At 62.0% G+C, this 18,422-nt stretch overlaps 1 protein-coding gene across 1 annotated transcript; it reads right to left on the bottom strand.

Annotated features, from left to right (window-relative positions):
- Positions 1 to 3,839: 3,839 nt before the first annotated feature.
- SHISAL1 (shisa like 1) lies at positions 3,840 to 14,930 on the bottom strand (the record flags this gene model as incomplete). Its single annotated transcript, XM_084255328.1, has 3 exons — positions 3,840 to 4,146; positions 12,073 to 12,286; positions 14,867 to 14,930. The coding sequence occupies 3 exons, from the start codon at positions 14,928 to 14,930 to the stop codon at positions 3,840 to 3,842; spliced, it is 585 nt and encodes a 194-aa protein (XP_084111454.1).
- Positions 14,931 to 18,422: the final 3,492 nt, after the last annotated feature.

Raw genomic sequence — 18,422 nt, 5'->3', positions numbered from 1 at the left:
TTCCCTCCCAGGACCAACCCGCTGGGCTAGGCCTCCGCCTCCGCTCCTGCCCTGAGAGGCCCCCCAGCAGCCTCGCCTGCCTCCTGGGGAAGGGGGTCCCTCCAGGGGGGAGGTCAACGCCCCAAGCCCCACTGCGTGCCCAGGGCCCAGCCAGGCCCCCTGCACCACCCCTCACACCTCATCGCCACCTCTGTCCGGGGCCAGCAGCCCCCCCAACAGCAGCAAGCGAGGCCTTTCTGTGGCCCATCAGGTACCCCCAGTCCGGAAGCCCCGATTCTGAACAAACGCCCTCCTGGGGTTTCAGCAACCCACGTGGACGAGACGGGACAGCTGGGGAAAGAGGACGCGCCGTCCCGTGTGAGCCGGCGGGGCGGGAGGGGCCAGGGCCCCAAGGGGGATGGGGACGCGGGGGCGGCTGGAGTTTCTGACCCAGCTGGCACCCCAAGGATGTGAAACCCCAGCCCTCTGGGAACATTCGCTGCCTTCCAAGTTCCTTCCAGTCATGGAAGCCTCCTCGGCGTTTGATGTGACGCCAAGGGAGCCAGGGCTTTGGTCTCCTTTCTGTCTCGGGGTTTTCTGGCATTTCTCGCTTTGGCTGGTGTCCGCCCCGAGAAACCACACGCAGGGGCTCTGGCCCAGGCGCCGGGAGGAGGGTTCTGGGGCCGAGGGACTCGGGCTCTCGCAGGGGAGGCAGGAGGCCTGCGAAGAACTGGAGGCTGTTCTGGAGCGGGGGGTGGGGCCAGCTCGTTGCTGAGCAGAGGCCACGGGCTGCAAGGGCCCAGAAGGTCACAGACCTCGCGCGGCTTTAGGGGTCACTGTCGCCCTTACTTTGCAGTTGCCTCTGTCTCCGGTGACCTTTGTGCTTTGTCCACCACCTCCCGGCCTGGCCCAGCGTGGCTCCTCCGGGAAGCCAGCCCCGCTGCTCCCTCCCCTGCAGTTCATCTGGGGCTGGAGCTTCCCGGGCTGTGTTATCACGACTGTTGTTTGTGTGATTGTGCAATTATGTGTAGCTGAGGTTAAACTGTTCTCAGGCCCTGGAGCACAAGGGAAAAACAACTTATCTAACTTTGTAAGGCTTGGATTGCTGTTTATCTGCAGATGGCCAGCCTGGGCAAGAGAAGCAGCTAAGCCCAGGCAGCTGGGTCTGGAGATGGCCCAGGCAGGGGAAGGGGACGGGGGAGGGGGAGGGAGGGGCTGCCGGGTGATACTCAAAACCCCAACCAGCTGCAGACAAGACAAGCCTCTCCTGCTTCTGCACGGGCTGCCCCACAGCCAGCCTGTGGCTCCGCTGAGGTCCACATTCCCTTGCCCTCAGCGCGCTCATCAGCCAATAGGAATCCAGTCCTTTGTGCTCAATCCAGCTCCAAAACCTGTACAACCTCGTTCCCTTTCTTGGGCGGGGAGGCCGGCTTGAGCCTGGGGGCCTGAGAGGGCAGAGGCCTCCCTCCTCCACTGAAGGGGCATCCCTGCAGGGACACTCAGAGCCTGATTCAAATTGGCCCCAAGCCACAGGGAGGGAAGCACTGCCGTGTGGACCGAGCCCTCCCTGGCCGCAGGTGTGCAGCGGAGAGCTGCGCCTTTCCTGTCAAGGGAGCCGGAAAGAGGGGCCCCCATGGCCTGCAGAGCCAGGGCCCAGCCCCCCGGGCTCCTTACGTCAATCAGGGCCCCTGAGGTCTCAGGCCACCCCAGGTCGCCGGCTCTAACAGCCCCAGCACTTCAAAGGGGGGCGCCCAGACCAGCAGCCTGAGCGTCTCCCAGAGCTAGGAGCTCGTTTATAAATGCAGAATCCCAGGCCCCATGCCACGCAGACCAGAATATGCAAATCTAATGAGCAAATCTAATGAGACCCCAAGGGGATCTGAGTGCCTGTGAGCGCAGGAGATGTGCAAGCCGCCCCTTCTGGGAAGTTCAGGAAACCCCTGGAGGTCTGAAGGGCCAGGAGGACCTTGTCACAGGTGAGAAGCCAGCAGGACAGGCGGGGTCCAGAGCTCCACACTGAAGTGTCTCCCCGCAGAGACCCCAGAGCCTGAGCACCACCCACGAGCTGGGCGAGCTCCTTCCCCCCGCAGCCCGGTCCTTGACCCCACCCTGCAGCACAGCTCCCGGCCCCCCACCCGCATGGGGGAGTGTGAAAGGGGGGGGCCCAGGGGCGCAGAGGCTGAGTGCAGGAAGGGGCCGAGCTGCAGCAGCTGACCTCCCTGCCCACGCCGGGCCTGCGTCAGGGCAGCTGGCGCCACTGAGGATAGGCTGGCTCCGCGGTGCACAGGACGGTGCAGAGAGTAAAAATGAAGGGGGCAGGGGGAGCGAAGAGGGCGGGGGGTGGGGGCTCTGCAAACCTCGGCACCAGGAGCGCCATTCCCCAGTGGTTCTCAGACCCCGGCAGCTGCCAGCATCACCCAGAGAGGCCCGGGCAGTGGCAAGGGGTGAGGCCCAGGTGTTTATATTGACCAGTTCCCAGGCTCCGGGAAACACCGTCCTCAGGGCCGGGCCGATGGGCATGTAAGGTCGGGACTGTGCGTGGCCCGCGCCCCTCCTACCCCCTCCTCGAGGGGGAGACCCGTCACCCCTCCGTCCCCAGGAGCCCGCACAGCCCCCCTCAGGACCTGCTCAGTCAAAACTTGTCAAACAGCTGAGCCAGGCTGCCTCTAGTCTCAGGCACGATCGATGGGCGGTTATGTAATCAATAGGCACAAGCTGAGTTAAGTGCATCTTATTAATTATTTAAGTCATTAATTATTGAGAAGGTCACTACCTGCTAGCTCTGTAAGGATCATTAGCTAGCTCGGTTCCGCTCCACAAGGACTCAGCAATGGTTAGCTGAGCACCTACTATGTGCCTGGAGTTTAATCTTAGGACAACGATGTGAGGGGAGGGTCCATTCCTGCTCTCCCCTCCTTCACAGGATTGAGGGGTCAGAGGGTGGAGGAACTCGCCTGGCAGCACGGAGCTGGGACCCTGCCAGGCAGGCCTGGACTGGACAGTCGTCACTCTGCTGGAGATTTGTGTACCTGAAGGCAGGGGCTCTGGGATGGATCTTGAAGGCTGGGCTCAGCACCCAGCATTGGGGGTGATCTGCCCAAGTCCCACAGACCCACGGGTGCAGCTCCACCCCCACAATCTGAACCCTACACACAACCCCTGGGCTTGGGCATCTGCCCTCCTTGCCTTGGTCCTGGCCAGCTGCACAGTGGAATCCTCCAAAATGCACAGACCCCCCCTCCAGCTCTGCACCGCCAGGCACCCCCTGGTTGGGTAATACCCCACTTGCTATTGACCAGACCCAGGCAGACACGAGAGGTGCAGCAGGTAAAGGAAGGGTGACTTGCCTCTGTTGGCAGACACCCAGCAGGGTTGACCCTGAGACCTCACCTCTCTGCCAGCTTCCTTCCTTCCCCTGAGTCATCACTGGTTGTCTCGATGCCCTTCTGTGACTCCCCGTGAGGACTTAAGGGGACGTTAAACTGAAAAAGCTTTTCCCCCAGGCCCCCTGTTCTTTGGCCAAAACAGGAAAAGTTGGAAAATCATCCACTTTCCCCTTTTGCCTTGGCAGCCAGGAAACCCACAACTCCAGTTAATGCTTAGTGGTGGCAGCCCTCACACCAGCCTCTAACTGCGACACATTTGCAAAGTTTGCATCTAAGCTCTGTTTCTACCTCTCACTTCAACTTTCCTGTCCAGCATGGGTGGTTACTATGGACAACTTCAAATCCTTCTTGGCAAACAAGATAAGCAAAACATCAAGTGACCAACGAGTCAAACACAGCAATAAGCATGCTCAGGTGTGTTGTAAGCTCATCAAAGACAAGGGACCCAGGGCGGCTGGGCCTCGCCGCGACCACTCACCAGGCCGACGAGCTCTGGAAGGTCAGCAGCAGCGGGCTGTGGGTGTCTCCCTGCAGCGTGTGCATGGCCTGGGGCGCTTGTGGCTGGGGGCCTGGGGGAGGCTGGGGCTGCGGCTGTGGTGCCCGGGCAGGGTTGCCCCACCGCCGGGGGTCCTGCTTCATCCACCGTCCATGGATGCCCCACCGCGCCAGGTAAACCTTGCAAATGTCGTAGTTCATTGCCGAGTAGTACAGAAGATCCAGGACCAGCAGCATCAGCACGAAAAAGCCGTAGATCCACACTCCCAAGAGGGCGGTGTAGTTGCTGGGGAAGGACAGAGAGACTGAGCGGGCTGGACAGGCCATGCTGTGGAGTAGAGAGTGCAGGGCTGTGTGGGGGGCCCAGAGAGCAGGGGCGTGCGTCTGCCTCCTCTCAGATCCTGGAGTCCACTGCCCAGGACCCTGCACCCCACTGAGCATCTTCCCTAGGACCCTGGATGGGGACCTCAGTGGACCCCATGCTGTCAGGTGGTTTCGAAGGGACTTCAGACTCATGAACACCTGCCCGTTCCCCCACCCCCGGCTCGGTGCTGCTCGAAAGTTCTAGCCGCGTCTGCTGTGAGTGCCCCCTGCTCGCCACCCTCTGGGCCTTTGCTCATTCTGTGCCCACATCCGCACCAGGCCCTGGCACCGGCTGCCTCCATTTCCCTGCGTCCTTCCTCCCCTGCCTAACTCCCGCCAGCCCCTTTCGAGGGCCACATCCTCCGAGAAGCCCTCTGGACATGCTGTCACACCCACATGGCTGGGCAGGCCCCTCAGGCCCCTCAAGCCGGGGCCATGTCCCAGCCCATGTCTGTTGTCCCTCACCCCAGGCCAGGGTGAGTGTCCCTGCTCAGGTGCCTGGGGTGGAGGGGCTGCGTGCTCCAAGCGGCGCCAGCCAGGGGCTGTGGTTGCCAAAGGGCCCAATTTACTAATCATTCCTGGGGCCTCTGTAGCCCCTGCCCCTCCCCACAGGTATTGGCTCCGGTGGGTGCGACATGGTGCAGAGAGGAGGCTCCTCTGAGGCCGAGCAGGATCCAGGCTGGCACCACACCTCCCATGGGGGCAGGGGCACCTGCCTGGCTCCCACTCAGACTGGGTCCTGTGTTCCTCTGCAGGTCCCTGAGCCCCTACGAAGTCAGGGAGCACAGGCCTGGGCCGGGGACCTGGTTCTGGTTGCTCCTTGGCCCAACTCTGCAGTTTGATCTGGGCTGTGAGTGCTAAGGTGTGAATGACTGACAGCAAGGTCTCTAGTTGCCTTATTTCAAGGGCAAACTGGCTTTGCCCAGAGGCATCTGGATGTGGAATATCTGCCAGGGAACAGGGGCCAGCAGTGCTGGATGGACAGAGGAGTCCAGGCTCCAGTCCCGACCCCTCCTGTTTCCCCCATAGCTGAGCCCTTAGCCCCCACAGAGCTGCTGTGAGCTCCAGGCTTTTCCTCAGTGGTTCCCATGGCAGCAGCTGCGGGGGCTGAGGAAGGGGTGCAGGAAGGGGAGGCAGGGTAGCTGTTTGCAGATGTTGCCCCATGGAGACAGAGTCTGTGACACCTGCTGGCAGAGTGGCTAGACCCGGCCAGGCAGGGAGCCCCGGGACGGGGAACTAATGAGGTCAGCAGTGGGGGGCATGACTCCATGCGCTTCAACATAGCACCCCCTCTCCAAAGACACCAGAAGGAAGCACCCCTGGGGTCATCACCATGCCCCTTTCACAGGCAGAAAACTGAGGCTCTGAGGAGTTAGGACTCTAAGTCCACACAGCTACTAAGGGGCAGAGCCAGGATGGCAACCCAGCAGTCTGGCTCCAGGGCACATTCTCCTGAGCCACCGAGCTGCATAGCCCAGGGTGGTCGCCAGCCTGGTCCTGAGAGGAGCTGGTCCCAGCTCAAAGGCGCCTCCTGGCCTGCCCTCCTCCTCTGCCTGGAACTCACACCTGACCTCCCATGCACCCAGCTGCCTGGACCCCATGTCTTAGCTTAACTGTCACTTCCTCCGGGAAGGCTTCCTTGATGTCCCGAGTCAGCTGGTGACAGGTAGCATTGAGAGTGATAACTTCGTCACTAGATTCTATCACTGATGTGCATGCTCACTAACGGTAGTAAGATCAGCTCACACTATGCCAGGCCTGTGTTTCCGAATCTTTGCAACAAACCCACTGACAAATGAGGCGCAGAATGGCAAAGTCATGGGCCAAAGGCTTCCCAGCTGGGGAGTGACCGCACTGGGTTTGGCACCCAGGCCCATGTGACCACAGAGTTTTGAAATCAGAGAAATCCCAAGGTCAAGCAAGTCTAGGATCAATGTCTAGGGAGGGATTCCCTGACCTGCTTGGTGAGCCTGCTGGCCTAGGCTCACCTGCAACCAAGAATCAGGGACGGGGCCCAGGGGCCGCCAGGCATCTGGGCATTGCCGTGGCCACACGCGCTGGCTCAGGGCATTGCGGTCCTCTGAGCTTCTGGTTGGCATTTGGAGGGAGGGGGAGTGGAGATGAGCTGCCACCCGCCTCCGCTCAGAGGAGGGAGGGGCTCACATCCCCACCCCCCATCCTGCAAGGGAGACCACCCTTGGTGGCAGCGGCTGGGACGCCCAGGCCGTGGACACTGTCCCCAGGCAGTTGCTCTGCCTTGCTGGCCACGCCCCCGATGCTGGCTGCTGGGCATACTCCGGCTTTTCAAATTTAATTTTTAAAATGTGATCTGGAAATTAATTTCCTCCAGATGCAGGGGTCTTTGCTGTGCGTGTGCTTTGCAAATGGCAGAAGATAAAATAGAGGCAGTTTTATGAGCAAGCGTGAAGCCAGCCAAAGCCACCAATAGCGATTTTTCAGAGTATTTGGGATATTTACTGGTTCAAATTCTTTTGGGGTCTCCCACGCAACAAACAAAGCCTTCTCTGGTGGCAGAGTCTCACTGGACCCCTCTGGGCTTGGCGGCAGCGGGACACGGCAGGACTGGGGCGGGTCCCCCCACCCCAGAGTCGTCCCCTGGAGGCCTTCGGTCAGGAAGGAGCCCGGCCGCGTGCTGCGGGGCTCACGCTGGCTGGGTGGGCTGGGAGGGGTCAGGCTGGCCTCACCCACGCACTCATCACGAACCCCCTCTCAGTGGCCTGCGCTGGCCGTGGCAGCCGATCGTCCCAGCCACCGGGGTCTGGGCCCGGTCAGGGGGCGAGAACGCCCACCCCAGCTCGGATCTCGGAACCACCTTGCTCCCCTCGTCCATCACGCGGGACAGCAGCTCTCCCCGCCTGGCGGCGTCATCCTGCGGCTGGACAGGGTTCAGTGAGGGCCCGGAAGAGAAGGGCCCGGAGCCACGCAAGGCCACGCCGCGGGACCAGGGTGTCCGGGGCAGCAGAAGAGCGTTGGGTTTGGGCCAGTGAAGCAGAGCCCTTCACATGGCAGCACCTCCCCCCAGCCCTGGCTGAGCCTGTCCCTCCCTGGACCCCTTGGGGGTTTCTGGACGCCCGTGGGGTGGTGGGGGCCCTGCCACAGTCCTCCCGCCGTGTCCTGCGGCCACTGAGCCCAGAAGACCCATCCCTGCGCCTCTTCCCACCCCGTTACCAACAGCTCAGCCCAAGGGCAGCTCTGGTGGCAAAACATGAGCAGAAATGCCGTGGCCGTGGCCGAGGGGCTGTGACCAGGCACGCCTGAGCTGGGGGTGGGGCAGGGCCTCATCAGTTGGGTCATGGAGGGTCCACGCAGAGCCGCAGGGGACCCAAGGGCCATGAGTGTGAGCCCGGGGACTCGGGGGCGCCAGCACCTGGCGTGACCAGGCCGGGCGGTGGACACAGATGTGCTGGCCCCTGGGCCGCAGGTTACACCCTCTCCGGCATCAGTCCTGTGTTGTGAGAAGGAGCCAGCTCGGCCCCTCGCTGCCCGGGCTCAGGGTGCCCGACCCTCCCCCGCGGCGGCGGACTCAGGTCAGGCGCGGATCCGAAAGCCTCTTCGTCCACCAGCGGACTGCGGGTAGGTTTACACCCAGCCAGGCCCGGTGCGGTTGAGCATTTGGAAGTTTCTGGTCCTGCTCGGGGGCTGGCCTGCAGCGCTGAGCACGGAACGTCTGGGAGGAGGGAGTGAGGCCACGGGAAGAGCGACAACCATGTGCCTCCCCCAGGCCTCTGCGGCCACTTCCGCCTCCCTGCAGCCCCTCTCCCCCTCTCTGAGCCTGAAGGGACCGCCAAGCAAGGGCAGGGCTGCAGGCCACGCCGCCACCACCAGGGAGGCCTCCCAGGTCTCCAGACAGAACTGGCCGCTGAAGCCGCCCACCCTAGCCACTGGGGACCAGGACAGAGCCCCTGCCTGTCCAGGGGCCTGGATGTGAGTCGCCAGGGCGGAGGTACAGGGAGGGGGAGCAGTGTGCCTCCGAACACTGAGGCCTGTGGGCAGCACGGCGGCGGGCAAGGCAGCTTCCTCGCTCTGCCAGGCAGTCAGAACCAAAACAAACATCCTGTTCCTCCCGCAAACACAAATGCAGCCGTCACCTGACGCGCTCTCCTCCCGCTCTGGCCCAGCCTCCTGGGCAGCCGCAGGCAGGGTGGGTGGGGTGGAAGGAACCAGTCGGCCCTCGCTGCTGACCTGCCCTGGGCTCCTCACGGAGCCCCCCCGGAGCACGCTGCGCTGGTCCTCTCCTCGGGCCACAGACGGCCGAGAGCCTGCAGGGTGCTGGGGCGTCCTGGCTCTGTGAACCACCCTGGGGGCAGGGTCCAGTGGCCGGGACCAGGGCTCCGGGGTCCTTTGGGTCTGCACCTCGACCAGCACTGGCGACCCCACCAGCCTCCTCCTCCCTCTCAGAGTAGCCAGTGATGTAAGAACACAGGGGTCCTGGCCAGGGGGCCCCGGAGGTGGACTCCACATGCTCCCGCAGTCCCAGGCCATGCAGGCCCCCCTCACCGGCCATTCTGGCCTCTCCGCCGAGGCTCGCCCTCTGGGTGACCCCTCTCTGCCGTAGACTCCTCCTGGATGCAAGGCTCCAGCCCAGCTTCCTGGTCTCCCTGGGCTCGGGAGCCACCTGGAAGCGGCTCTCAGGGCCTTTGAGCTGAGGTCTGGTTTGGTCATATCCAGGGTACCCTGGCCCCGTCCCTCCACGGGGTCCCAATGTTTCCCAGGTTGCCATCCTGGCTTCTGGAGTGTCCCAGGTCCTGGCAGGCCTCACGCCAGCACCTTCCAGGCTACACAAACCAGCTTAAAGCCCTTGGGACCCTCGCTACCCTCAGAAGCAGTCCTTACGCCTCCCTCCACTGCCAGCCCAAGACACCCAAGCGCAGCCCACCTGCTCTCCTGCGTCTGCCAGGGCTCCCCTTCAACTCAGGCCACAGGGACTCTGCCCAGAGACGTTCCATCCTCTGGACTGCGGCGCCCACGCGCCTCAGAACCTCTGGGTGAGCGACAGTCAAGCCCCACGCCTTGCCAGGGGCGTCTGCATGAGGGGCACCCCCCACTGTGTGGGCACTGTGACTGGGGCAGGCGCCCGCCTCTCTGGGCCTGTCGTGTCTGCGGGAAGGGGAGGGTGTGGAGCTCCCTGGAGAATAACTGGGAGGAATCCCCCCAGCGTGGAGGCTCAGAGGGGGCCATCCTGCACCCCCATCCTTGGCCATATGGGAACACTACTGGTTGTCACAGCTGCTGGCTAAAAGCAGGGGGAGGGAGGAGGCTGAACACCCCATAGTGTCCAGGGCAGCCGAGCCCACATGGCTGGGGCCCAGGCGTCTCCCTTCTTCAGCTCAGGTTGCTGACATCGGGGGGTGGGGGCAGGTCTACCAAAGTGGTTTCCAGACCTGGGAGGACTCTTGGCAACTGCCTTGAGCAAGCAAGTTACTCAACTCGCCTAGCGCCCCCTCCTCGTGTGTAAAACAGGCTTTGTACGTGCTCTGAGGCACGAGGATGACACTCGGCTAAGCCTTTTCCCCATTTCCGTCCCTCCCCAGGGGAGGCCTTTATATGGGGGCTAACTTCATCGTCAGCAGTGGGGACCCTCTGTGCTGCTGGGCCGGAGCACTCTGTGCGAAATCCTGTGCAAACGTGCAGATTATAGAAACCTGTGGGCTTGGGACGAGGATCCCGGCACCAGCCGCCCGGGCTCAAGCGAGCTTGTCTGCCCTGCCAGCCTTCTTTCCCGCTGGCTTTGGGCTGGCAGCCAGGACACGCTGCCACCCAGGTCTTGACCCAGCCCCGGCACCGCCTCCTCCCTAGGGATCCAGTCTCTGGGTGCAGAAGGCTTGGGTCAGGTTCCAGACCCGATTGCGCGCTGGGAGGGACTTGCTGAACAGCTTCACACACAGAATTATTCTAAGACCTGAGCAGATGGCAAGATATTCAGGGGAAGCACCCGTGCATGTGAGGAAGGCAGGCTGGGGAGCCAGCCCTGGGGAGGAGGGGGGATCTGGACCAGTCGGGAGTCGATACCTCTTAATTGACCGGAGGGGAGAGGTGGCTCCCCAAGCGAGTGAGCACTGCATAATGGCAAAGCCTTCGAACCCCAACATCAGAGATTGGGGCTTGGACCCCGACCCCACCACCTTCCCATGGGGCTTCGAATACCTTCAACAGTCACTCAACTAAAACACCTTCCATGTGGATTCGTTTTACTGTAAAAAATATACATCCATCCCGAGAGTCAGCCTCAGGCTTACTGGGGAAATATCTGGAGCCCTCCCATAAATGTCAGGAAGAAAATAAGATTACCCCCAAATTTTACAGATGGGTTTAGAGGCACTAGCCAACATGACTGGACAAGAAAAACAAGATTGGAAAATTGGAAAGTGGGAGGTAATGTTCTCTTCTGCAAATGGCATAATTTAAGAGAATCAAGTGAAAGATAAGAAATCTCAGTAAGGTGGCTGAGTATAAAATTCATATAAAGAGGAATTAGGTTTTATTGTCTAAGCAATAGTCACTGAGACATCTCAGAAGATCTTGTGGAAGAAAGGACCTTATCTAGAACAGAAAAATAAAGTAGGAAAAATGCAAACAATATATATAATATCTATAGGGAGAAAACCCTAAAATGTTATGAAAGAAAATTGAAAAAAGTAGAAAGACATACCATAGCCTTGGACAGGAATATTCAACATGAATTGTCAAGCCTCCTTGAGTTAATCCATGAATTCAAGCCACTCTCAGTAAAACACACTAACTGGACTTTTGGGGGGGGGAGGGAAGACCCTAATTTCAATTCTGAAATTTATATGACAAAAGAGCCAGGGGAAATAGACCAAGAAGACATTAAAACACAGCAAAAGCCACAGTCGTTACCATAGTGAGGGGCTGGCACTTGAGTGACAGGTCAATGTTTGCCGTGAGAAAGCAGCCATCTCCCAGACACTCAGTGGACCACTCACAGCATGTGGAAAGTTTGCGTCCAGCACTGATGGGGAACAGATGTGTAATTCGATGAGTGGTGTTGGCTACTCATTTGGGGGAAAACAGTTGGATACCTACCTCGAAACTTACACCCCTCCCAAGAAGTTCCTGATGATGAAAGATTTGAAGGTAAAATTTAAAACATAAACGAAGGAAGAGAAAAATGAGGGACTTTCTAATGATCTCAGAGTAGGGAAAGCCTCAGTATGATACAAGACCCAGAAGACATAAAAAAATGAACAAAAGCTAAGCATAGAAAAGGCATCACAAATTCAAAGACATGCCCAGAAAATATATCTGGGTCTCATATATCCTTCATATATAAAGAGTTCTTATAAACAAATAAGAAGCCACAAATTCAAAAGGAAAATGGCCAAGGCTGTAAGCAACTCGCTTACTATAGCAGAACTACAAATGTTCTCAACCATAAAGAGAAGCTCAGCTTCACTCACGAGAGTCGGTGCTGTGTCCACCCTCTGCCTTTACTAAGCCTATTCCCACGGCCACTGCTACAAACTCCTTTCTTCACCCTCGAGTTCCCCTCCACCAGGGCCCTGGTGTATTAATCCCTTCCAGAAGGGGCTGCGTAGGGGTTACCTGAGTCCAGGTATCAGTCAACATTCGTTGAACAGAGAGTGAAGGAAGGAACACGGCGGGGTGCTCCAGGCCCACGGCCCTTCCACCCATTTCACTTTAGAGCCTGAGATGTGGGCACGATCAGATGAGATAAGGCTAGCGCTCAGCGGGCAGAGCAGGTGGGAAAACTGGCCACCTGAGACCCCCCAGGCCCTTCCAGGCCCTCCCATCCTCGCTGTGGTTCCCGACCGTGCCCAGGGAGCGGGGGGCGCCGGCGGGCACTTACTTGTGCGCATAGCCCTCGGAGCCAGCCGTGAGGTTCGCCTGCATCACCGCCTGGAATTCCGTCTCGTTGCAGCAGTATTTGAAGACCGTGTTGTTATGGTGACAGCAGAGGATGAAGGTTTTGTTGTCCGAGAGCCGAGGGCAGTGGAAGCCGAAGTGGTAGCGGCCTTTGTGGTCCGTGTACGGCTCACAGACCCGGAAATGTGCGGACAGGACTGGAAAACAGAGTCCCCGGCGGGAGGGGTCGGTCGGCACGCCCAGCCGCCCCGGGCCCGCCCCCCGTGTGTCCTAGGGCTGGGGACGGGTGACCTGTCTCCGTCCTGTCCTCTTCCCTCCCTCGTGACCGGTGCCCGCCTCGCCAGAGCTCCTGCCCCCGCCCAGAACTCCAGCCACCACACCCTGTTTACACCCGTGCCCGGGCCGGTGCTGGCGGGCAGGGCTGCGGAGTAAGCCTCGTGGGGGTCCCCTCAGGGAACCACGTTAACGAAAGCTCTGTTCCATCACAGCCTCCGCTCTAACCCACCCTCCACCCTTGCAGGCAGGTCCGGGACCTCACGTTACAGATGGAGAAACCGAGGCTCGGAGGCCTGAGCTGGTCAGTGGTGGTGGAACGGGAATCGAACCCAGCACGGGGCCCGGTGTTACCTTAGGACTGGTGGTGACCCGCGGGCCAGCCCAGGCTGTTCGGGGTATTGGGCAGCAGTGGGCAGGGAGCAGGTCCCCTCGTGGAGAGGACCTCGGTCACTAAGCCGGTGCCCGAGACCAGCCAGTCCCCAAAGGCCTGCCAGAGTCCCTCCCCCTGGCCCTCTGGGCACAGAGCTGCCCGGCTGGGCCTCTCCTGCCCCAGCTGGCGGAGGGGGCCCCTATTTGGCCACCGAGGCCTCTGCAGACCAGGACTGTGTTTACCGCCGCGCTGAGGGTGATAAACAGGAGCGAAAGCCTGAGCAAATAGAACAATGGAAAAAAACCTGGAGCTGCTGTCTCCCGCTTAATTAGTATCTTCATAAAAGGGATCCTGTATCTAATTTGTATCGCAGAAAAGGGGCTTCGCCCGCTGAATACATTTTTCCAACCACAAAGGCACTGGTTCTGCAGAAGCTGGGTCTCTGCTGAAAGGCGATTAGACTACAGCCCACACAGCTCCGCCCGCCCGGGGCTGCGCCGGGGTCCCGTGGGCTGAGCTGCCGGTGGGCGGCGGGCGGCTGCGGTGCGGGCGGGCTTGGGCGGCCAGGAGACCCTGGGCCCGTCCCCATCGTCCGCACCCTCTGCGTGGGCACATGGGCACAGGCAGGACCACTCTGTCCCCGGGCTTCAGGGGCCCAGGGTTGCTGGGGTCCCCCTCCAGCCGTGGGACGCGAAGGACCTGCGACAGGGCTGTGGAGGTCACCAGAAGTGCCGAGGTGGGCGCCCCATCCCCCCGACCGCGTCACCCACTGCACAGAGGAGCAGACAGGCTCGGGGCGTGGCCCTGGCTGGCCGCAGCTGCTGCCCCAGAAAGCGTCAAGAGGCAGATTCTCAGGCACCTCCCGCCAGAGCCACAGTCTGTGTCTCGGCCAGGCCGGCTGGGGATGCCCGCGGGCTTGGGTTGGGACCTACTGGCCTCGAGGTACCAGGTGCTGGCGGCTGCAGGTGAGGGGCAGAGGCAGAGGTCAGTTCAGGGTTATCCAGTCTCTCTGCAGAGAAGGGGTGTGCAGGAGCCCTCTCTGGGGCTCACCCGGCCCGCTGGACAGTCGGCACTAACTGGCCACTTGGCAGAGGAAGAGTGAGCAGGAGCTGAAGCAGCCCTGGGCCAGGGTGCAGGACCGCCGGGCGACCGGGGCCATCACAGCCTCGCCGAGTCTCCAGCCCCACCGGCAGAGGCCGGTCTCGGGGGGAGGGCTCCAAGGATACTGGGTAGCAGCAAAGTCCAGGCCCTACTTGGAGCGGGGGGAGTGCCGTGAGAGGAGAAGGGGTGCCCCTTCTGGCCTCCAGTCCAGGCAGCCTGGGCGCCCCGCCCTCTGCCAGGAGGCCAGTGGGTCCTGGGTCCCCAGGAAAGCCGGCCGCAGGGGAGCGGCGCCGAGCAGCCGGGAGGGGCTGTGCTCTTGGCGACGGCGCTCTCGGGCCCGGCCGGGTCCTGGCTGACGGCCGCCTGTCAGCAGCTGCGTGGCTGCCCGCTGGCTGCGCAGGCGGCGCATTTCTTCTCTGAGCCTCAGTTTCCTCATTTGTAAATGGGCAAAGAGTTCCTCTGTCCCAGGGGGCAGTGGCCTACACCCCTGGCCCCAGCGTGACCTTGGCTGTGGTGCCCCGGGAGCCCTGCCCCTTGCACCCCCCTCACGGCTGCCTCTGAGCCTCACGGCAAAGGCCGGAGCAGAGCGAGCCAGAGGGCGCGAGGGAGTCGGAGAGAGACAGAAGGAGACCGGGGCAGAGAGGGAGAGGCAGAGGCAGAAAAACACAGAGAGATGCAGAGAGAGGTGGAGAGGGCGGCAGGGAGACACAGGACGGGCGAGACGGGGGCAGCCGCAGCGGGAGGCGGGTCGGGGGCGGGAAGGGTCGGGCCACGCCGCCTGCTCGGCCTCCTGCCCTGGCCCAGCTCCCCGGCGAGCCTCGGTTTCCACGCCTGGGCGGTGGGTGCCCACGACACGGGCTGACTTTGACCCGCCGGACCTGGCAGGGGACTCTCCAAGAGCTTTGCCCGGGACTGGCCGGCAGGCTCACCCCACCTGTCAGCCCCCCCAGCCCCAGGGGGCTGGTCGTGACCCCGGGAAGGGACCCAAGCCCTCAGCCCGCCCCAGGCGCCCCCTCCCCGCGGGCTCTACCTGCCGAGAGCAGCACCGAGAGCACGGCGAGCACGTTCAAGGACTGCTGGCCACAACTGGTCATCGTTCGGCTGGCATCGGTCCTCCGAGAGCTGCCTGTTCAACGAGACCGGGGGGTGGGGTGTGGGCTGCGCGCCTGCCTGCGGGGGGCACCAGCTCTGGCTCTGCGCCCCGGCGGCTGGGCAGGGAGGGTGGCCACACGCTCCAATTTCCTCTCTGGATGAGTGACCTTCCCCCACCAGTCAGCCGCCACCTCCTTTTCTTTCTCGGCAAAATGAGACTTCAGGAGAGGACGGACCGCTCAGGTGGTGGAAAAAACAGCGGGGAACCGGGACGGGCGGGTGCGCCGGAGACACCACGGGGAGCCGGTGGGGGCTCGACCGGAGCGCGAGCGGGGGGCTGCCAGGCCCCCCCGCAGGCCGCAGGGGCCGGCACCTTGCAGGCGCAGGGGCACAGCCGTGAGCCAAACAGACACAACGTGGGGTGAAAGAGAAACTGTCCTTGCTCGGCTTGCATTCGTGGAGCACGCAGAGATGGACATTCAAAGTGCTCGTGGGCCCCAAGCTACACCCCAAAGCACCCAAATCAGGGACTCCAATGGCCACTGCACCCCCTCGTTCACAGCAGCATGACGCGCACAGCAGGGGCAGCAGCCCCCACCCAGGGATGGACAATGGGTAAGCAAAGGGGGCCGTCCCCGTCCTGGAAGAGGGAGGGTACGCTGCCCTGCGCCCCACCCCAGACCGGGGGGCGGTGTGCTCGGCCACTGAGCCACATACAAAGGGGCAAGTGCCTGTCCAGCCCGAGAGGCCCTCGGAGGAGTCAAATTCACAGACAGAAAGGAGAATGGGGGCTGCCCCTGTCTGGGGTGCCAAGGGGAACAGGGTTTCCGATCTCGAGGGTCCTGGGGGTGGAAGGAAGTTAGGGCCGGACAACCGCAATGGACTTAACGGCCGGGAACTTACAAATGGTTGAAATGACACATGTCTGAGCTGTGTGTGTTAGCACAGGAAAGACCTGTGATGGGAAATACAACAGGGTGTGTGTGAGGTGCAGAGAGGGGACATGGGAGGGAGCCGAGGGTGGGAGTGGTCACCTCACTGCCAAGGTGACTGCTGGGCAGCAGCTCAAGTGAGGCAGGAGGGAGCTGTGTGGCTACCTGGGGGGGACGCTGCAGACCAGGGAGGCTGCCAGCGCAAAGGCCCTGCGGTGGGAGCAGCCAGGAGGCCCGTGGAGCAGGGGGTGGGGTGGGATGCATAGCAGGCCAGCTGGGCAGGGCCTTAACCCTAGCGGTGACTTTACATGAGGCTCTTAAGCCTCAGGACAAACCTGAGGGGACAGGTCACCTCAATGTCCCTCCAGGGCCTGGGGACGGAGGTCAGGAGGAGATCTGAGTGGCCTCCATGCACACAGTGTGGCCTCGCAGAGCTCCAGGTGGGCTGAGCTGCATGGGGAGGGGGAAATTAATTTCCTGAGCACCTGCTACATGCCAAGACCTCGGTCAAATGAGGTCCTGCACACCAGCCTCTTCCCTCAAGCACCTTCCCTACACCTTTATGGTGTGGATTGGGTCCCCCAAGGTCTCCTGCGGTGGTCCGGGCTCCTGAGCCTCGCAGTGCCCCTTACCTGGACATAAGGCCCCTGCAGATGCAGCTCATCTTGGAGTGGAGCCTAAGCCAGGGACCGGGTGTCTTACAGAAAGGGGAATTTGGCCCAGGCAGCATGCAGGGAGGAGGCCCTGTGGAGCCGGAGGTGGCAATGGGGTGATGAGCCCCCTGGCCAGTAAACCCCAAAGATCACCAGCAAAACACCAGAAGCTGGAGGGGAGCCCAGGCCAGTCCCCGCGGAGCACCCAGAGGAGCAGCCCCGAGCACTGTCGTCTGAAGGACGCCCCGCTGCCCTGGGCTCAAGATCTCATGTGGGTTGGGGTGCCCTGAGCACCCTCATCCCACCCCAGGGGAGACCCATGGCCCCTCCTGGCCACCCCCACGTGCACCCCTCCTGGCTGTTCCGGAGCAGCTGGCCCCTAGGTCAGGAAGAGTGGGGGGCACTGGCTCGGGTCTGGGGTAGCCCTGAGTTCCTGCTGGGTGGCTGCACCCGTGGGGAGACACCCAGGCCAACCCAGAGGAGAGACCAGAGCAGGGGTCCAGCGGGCTCTGCTCTGCTCTGCCCTCACCCTGGCCCTGCCACGGGGCGCCCAGTGGCCTGCAGCCTCCAGGACAAGGACGGGGCCGGAGTGGCGGGACAGTGAGGCTGAGATGCCTGCACGTGGGGGGCCTCTCGCAGGCCAGCGCCAGCCCGGAAGGGCCCCTCTCGTCTCACCACAAGGCCGGCTCTGCCCCATGGGCTGTAAGCTGCTTAATTGCTCTGAGCCCGGGCCTCCTCCTGGCCTCCTCAGGGTCCTCCTGGGAGGATGAACGGAGATTAAAGCATTTGAAAGTGCTTAGGAAAGGATTTTGTTCTGGGGAAACCTAAGGATTGGCGTTGGAAGTGCACTGTGTGGGAGTGGGGCGGGAGAGTGACAGACCCTCTGAGCGACTCTCACCCGCCCCCACCCCGGACACTGGACAGATGGGGAAGCCGAGACCTTCTGGCCACTGTAGGGTGGGCCGCTCCAGGCTCAAATTCCAGAGCTGGTGGGTTTGCTGAATGAATGCCGGGGTGGGGTGCCCGCCCCTGCCACACGCCCAGCCCTCCCACCTGCTGCTCCCCTCCCTGCAGCATCCCCCACACACAGCGGGGCTGTCGCTCACATCACACCAGGGATGCCCTCTGCACTCCTGTGAATCCAAAGTCTACATCACCTACTAAGCCGCGCCATTGCCACCTCCTCCAGGAAGCCTGCCTTGATTCTATCAGCTGGAAGACTGTCTCCTACTCTGTCTCTTCTTTAATTAAGGTGCTAATTCGTCTCTTCATTCACTATTCTCTCAGCATCTGCTTGCTGACCCCTACTCTGGGTGGCGGCCTGGGCTGGGCTCTAAGCACAGGGAGGAGGGAAGTTCTTGCCTTCAGGGTGCTCTGGGACAGGCTGTCCACCGGCTCTGTGTTAGGGGGCTGGTCCCGTGCCCTCCTCTATCCGGTCATGAGGGTCCTGGGCTGGACCCCCTCAGCTGGGAGCCAGGACCTTGGCACTGGGGCTCTGGAGTCCACTGACTGAGCTGCCTGGCCAGTGCCCCGCCTGGGGCCCCGGGGCCTGCTGTGGGGAGCGGGGCTGCATGTCGCGGTCATCAGGTCACACTGACCACGTCCCTCCCTGCCCACTGGCGTGACTCCTGGCTGCCTCCTGCATCCGCCAGGGGTCCAGGACCGGGCATCGGCCTTGCTGCCTGGGTGTCAAGAAGGGGATGTTCATGGGACTTCCTGGTGACGCACTGGGCGGGGGTTTTCCTTGGCAGATTTCGCCTCAGACCCGGCGCACAGTGTGCGCTTTACATGCGCTGCGGGCGGGGTGCGCGATGCCGGCGTCCCTGGTCCGTGTTTCAGGTAAAGGAACCGCAGCTCAGAGGGGCTCCCTGGGGCGGGGAGAGGGGGATGGGCCTCCCCAGCCTCTGAG

Source organism: Talpa europaea, assembly GCF_964194135.1.
Source record: "Talpa europaea genome assembly, chromosome: 15".
In the NCBI taxonomy this organism is placed as follows: domain Eukaryota; kingdom Metazoa; phylum Chordata; class Mammalia; order Eulipotyphla; family Talpidae; genus Talpa; species Talpa europaea.
This window is presented reverse-complemented; position numbering and strand designations above follow the sequence as displayed.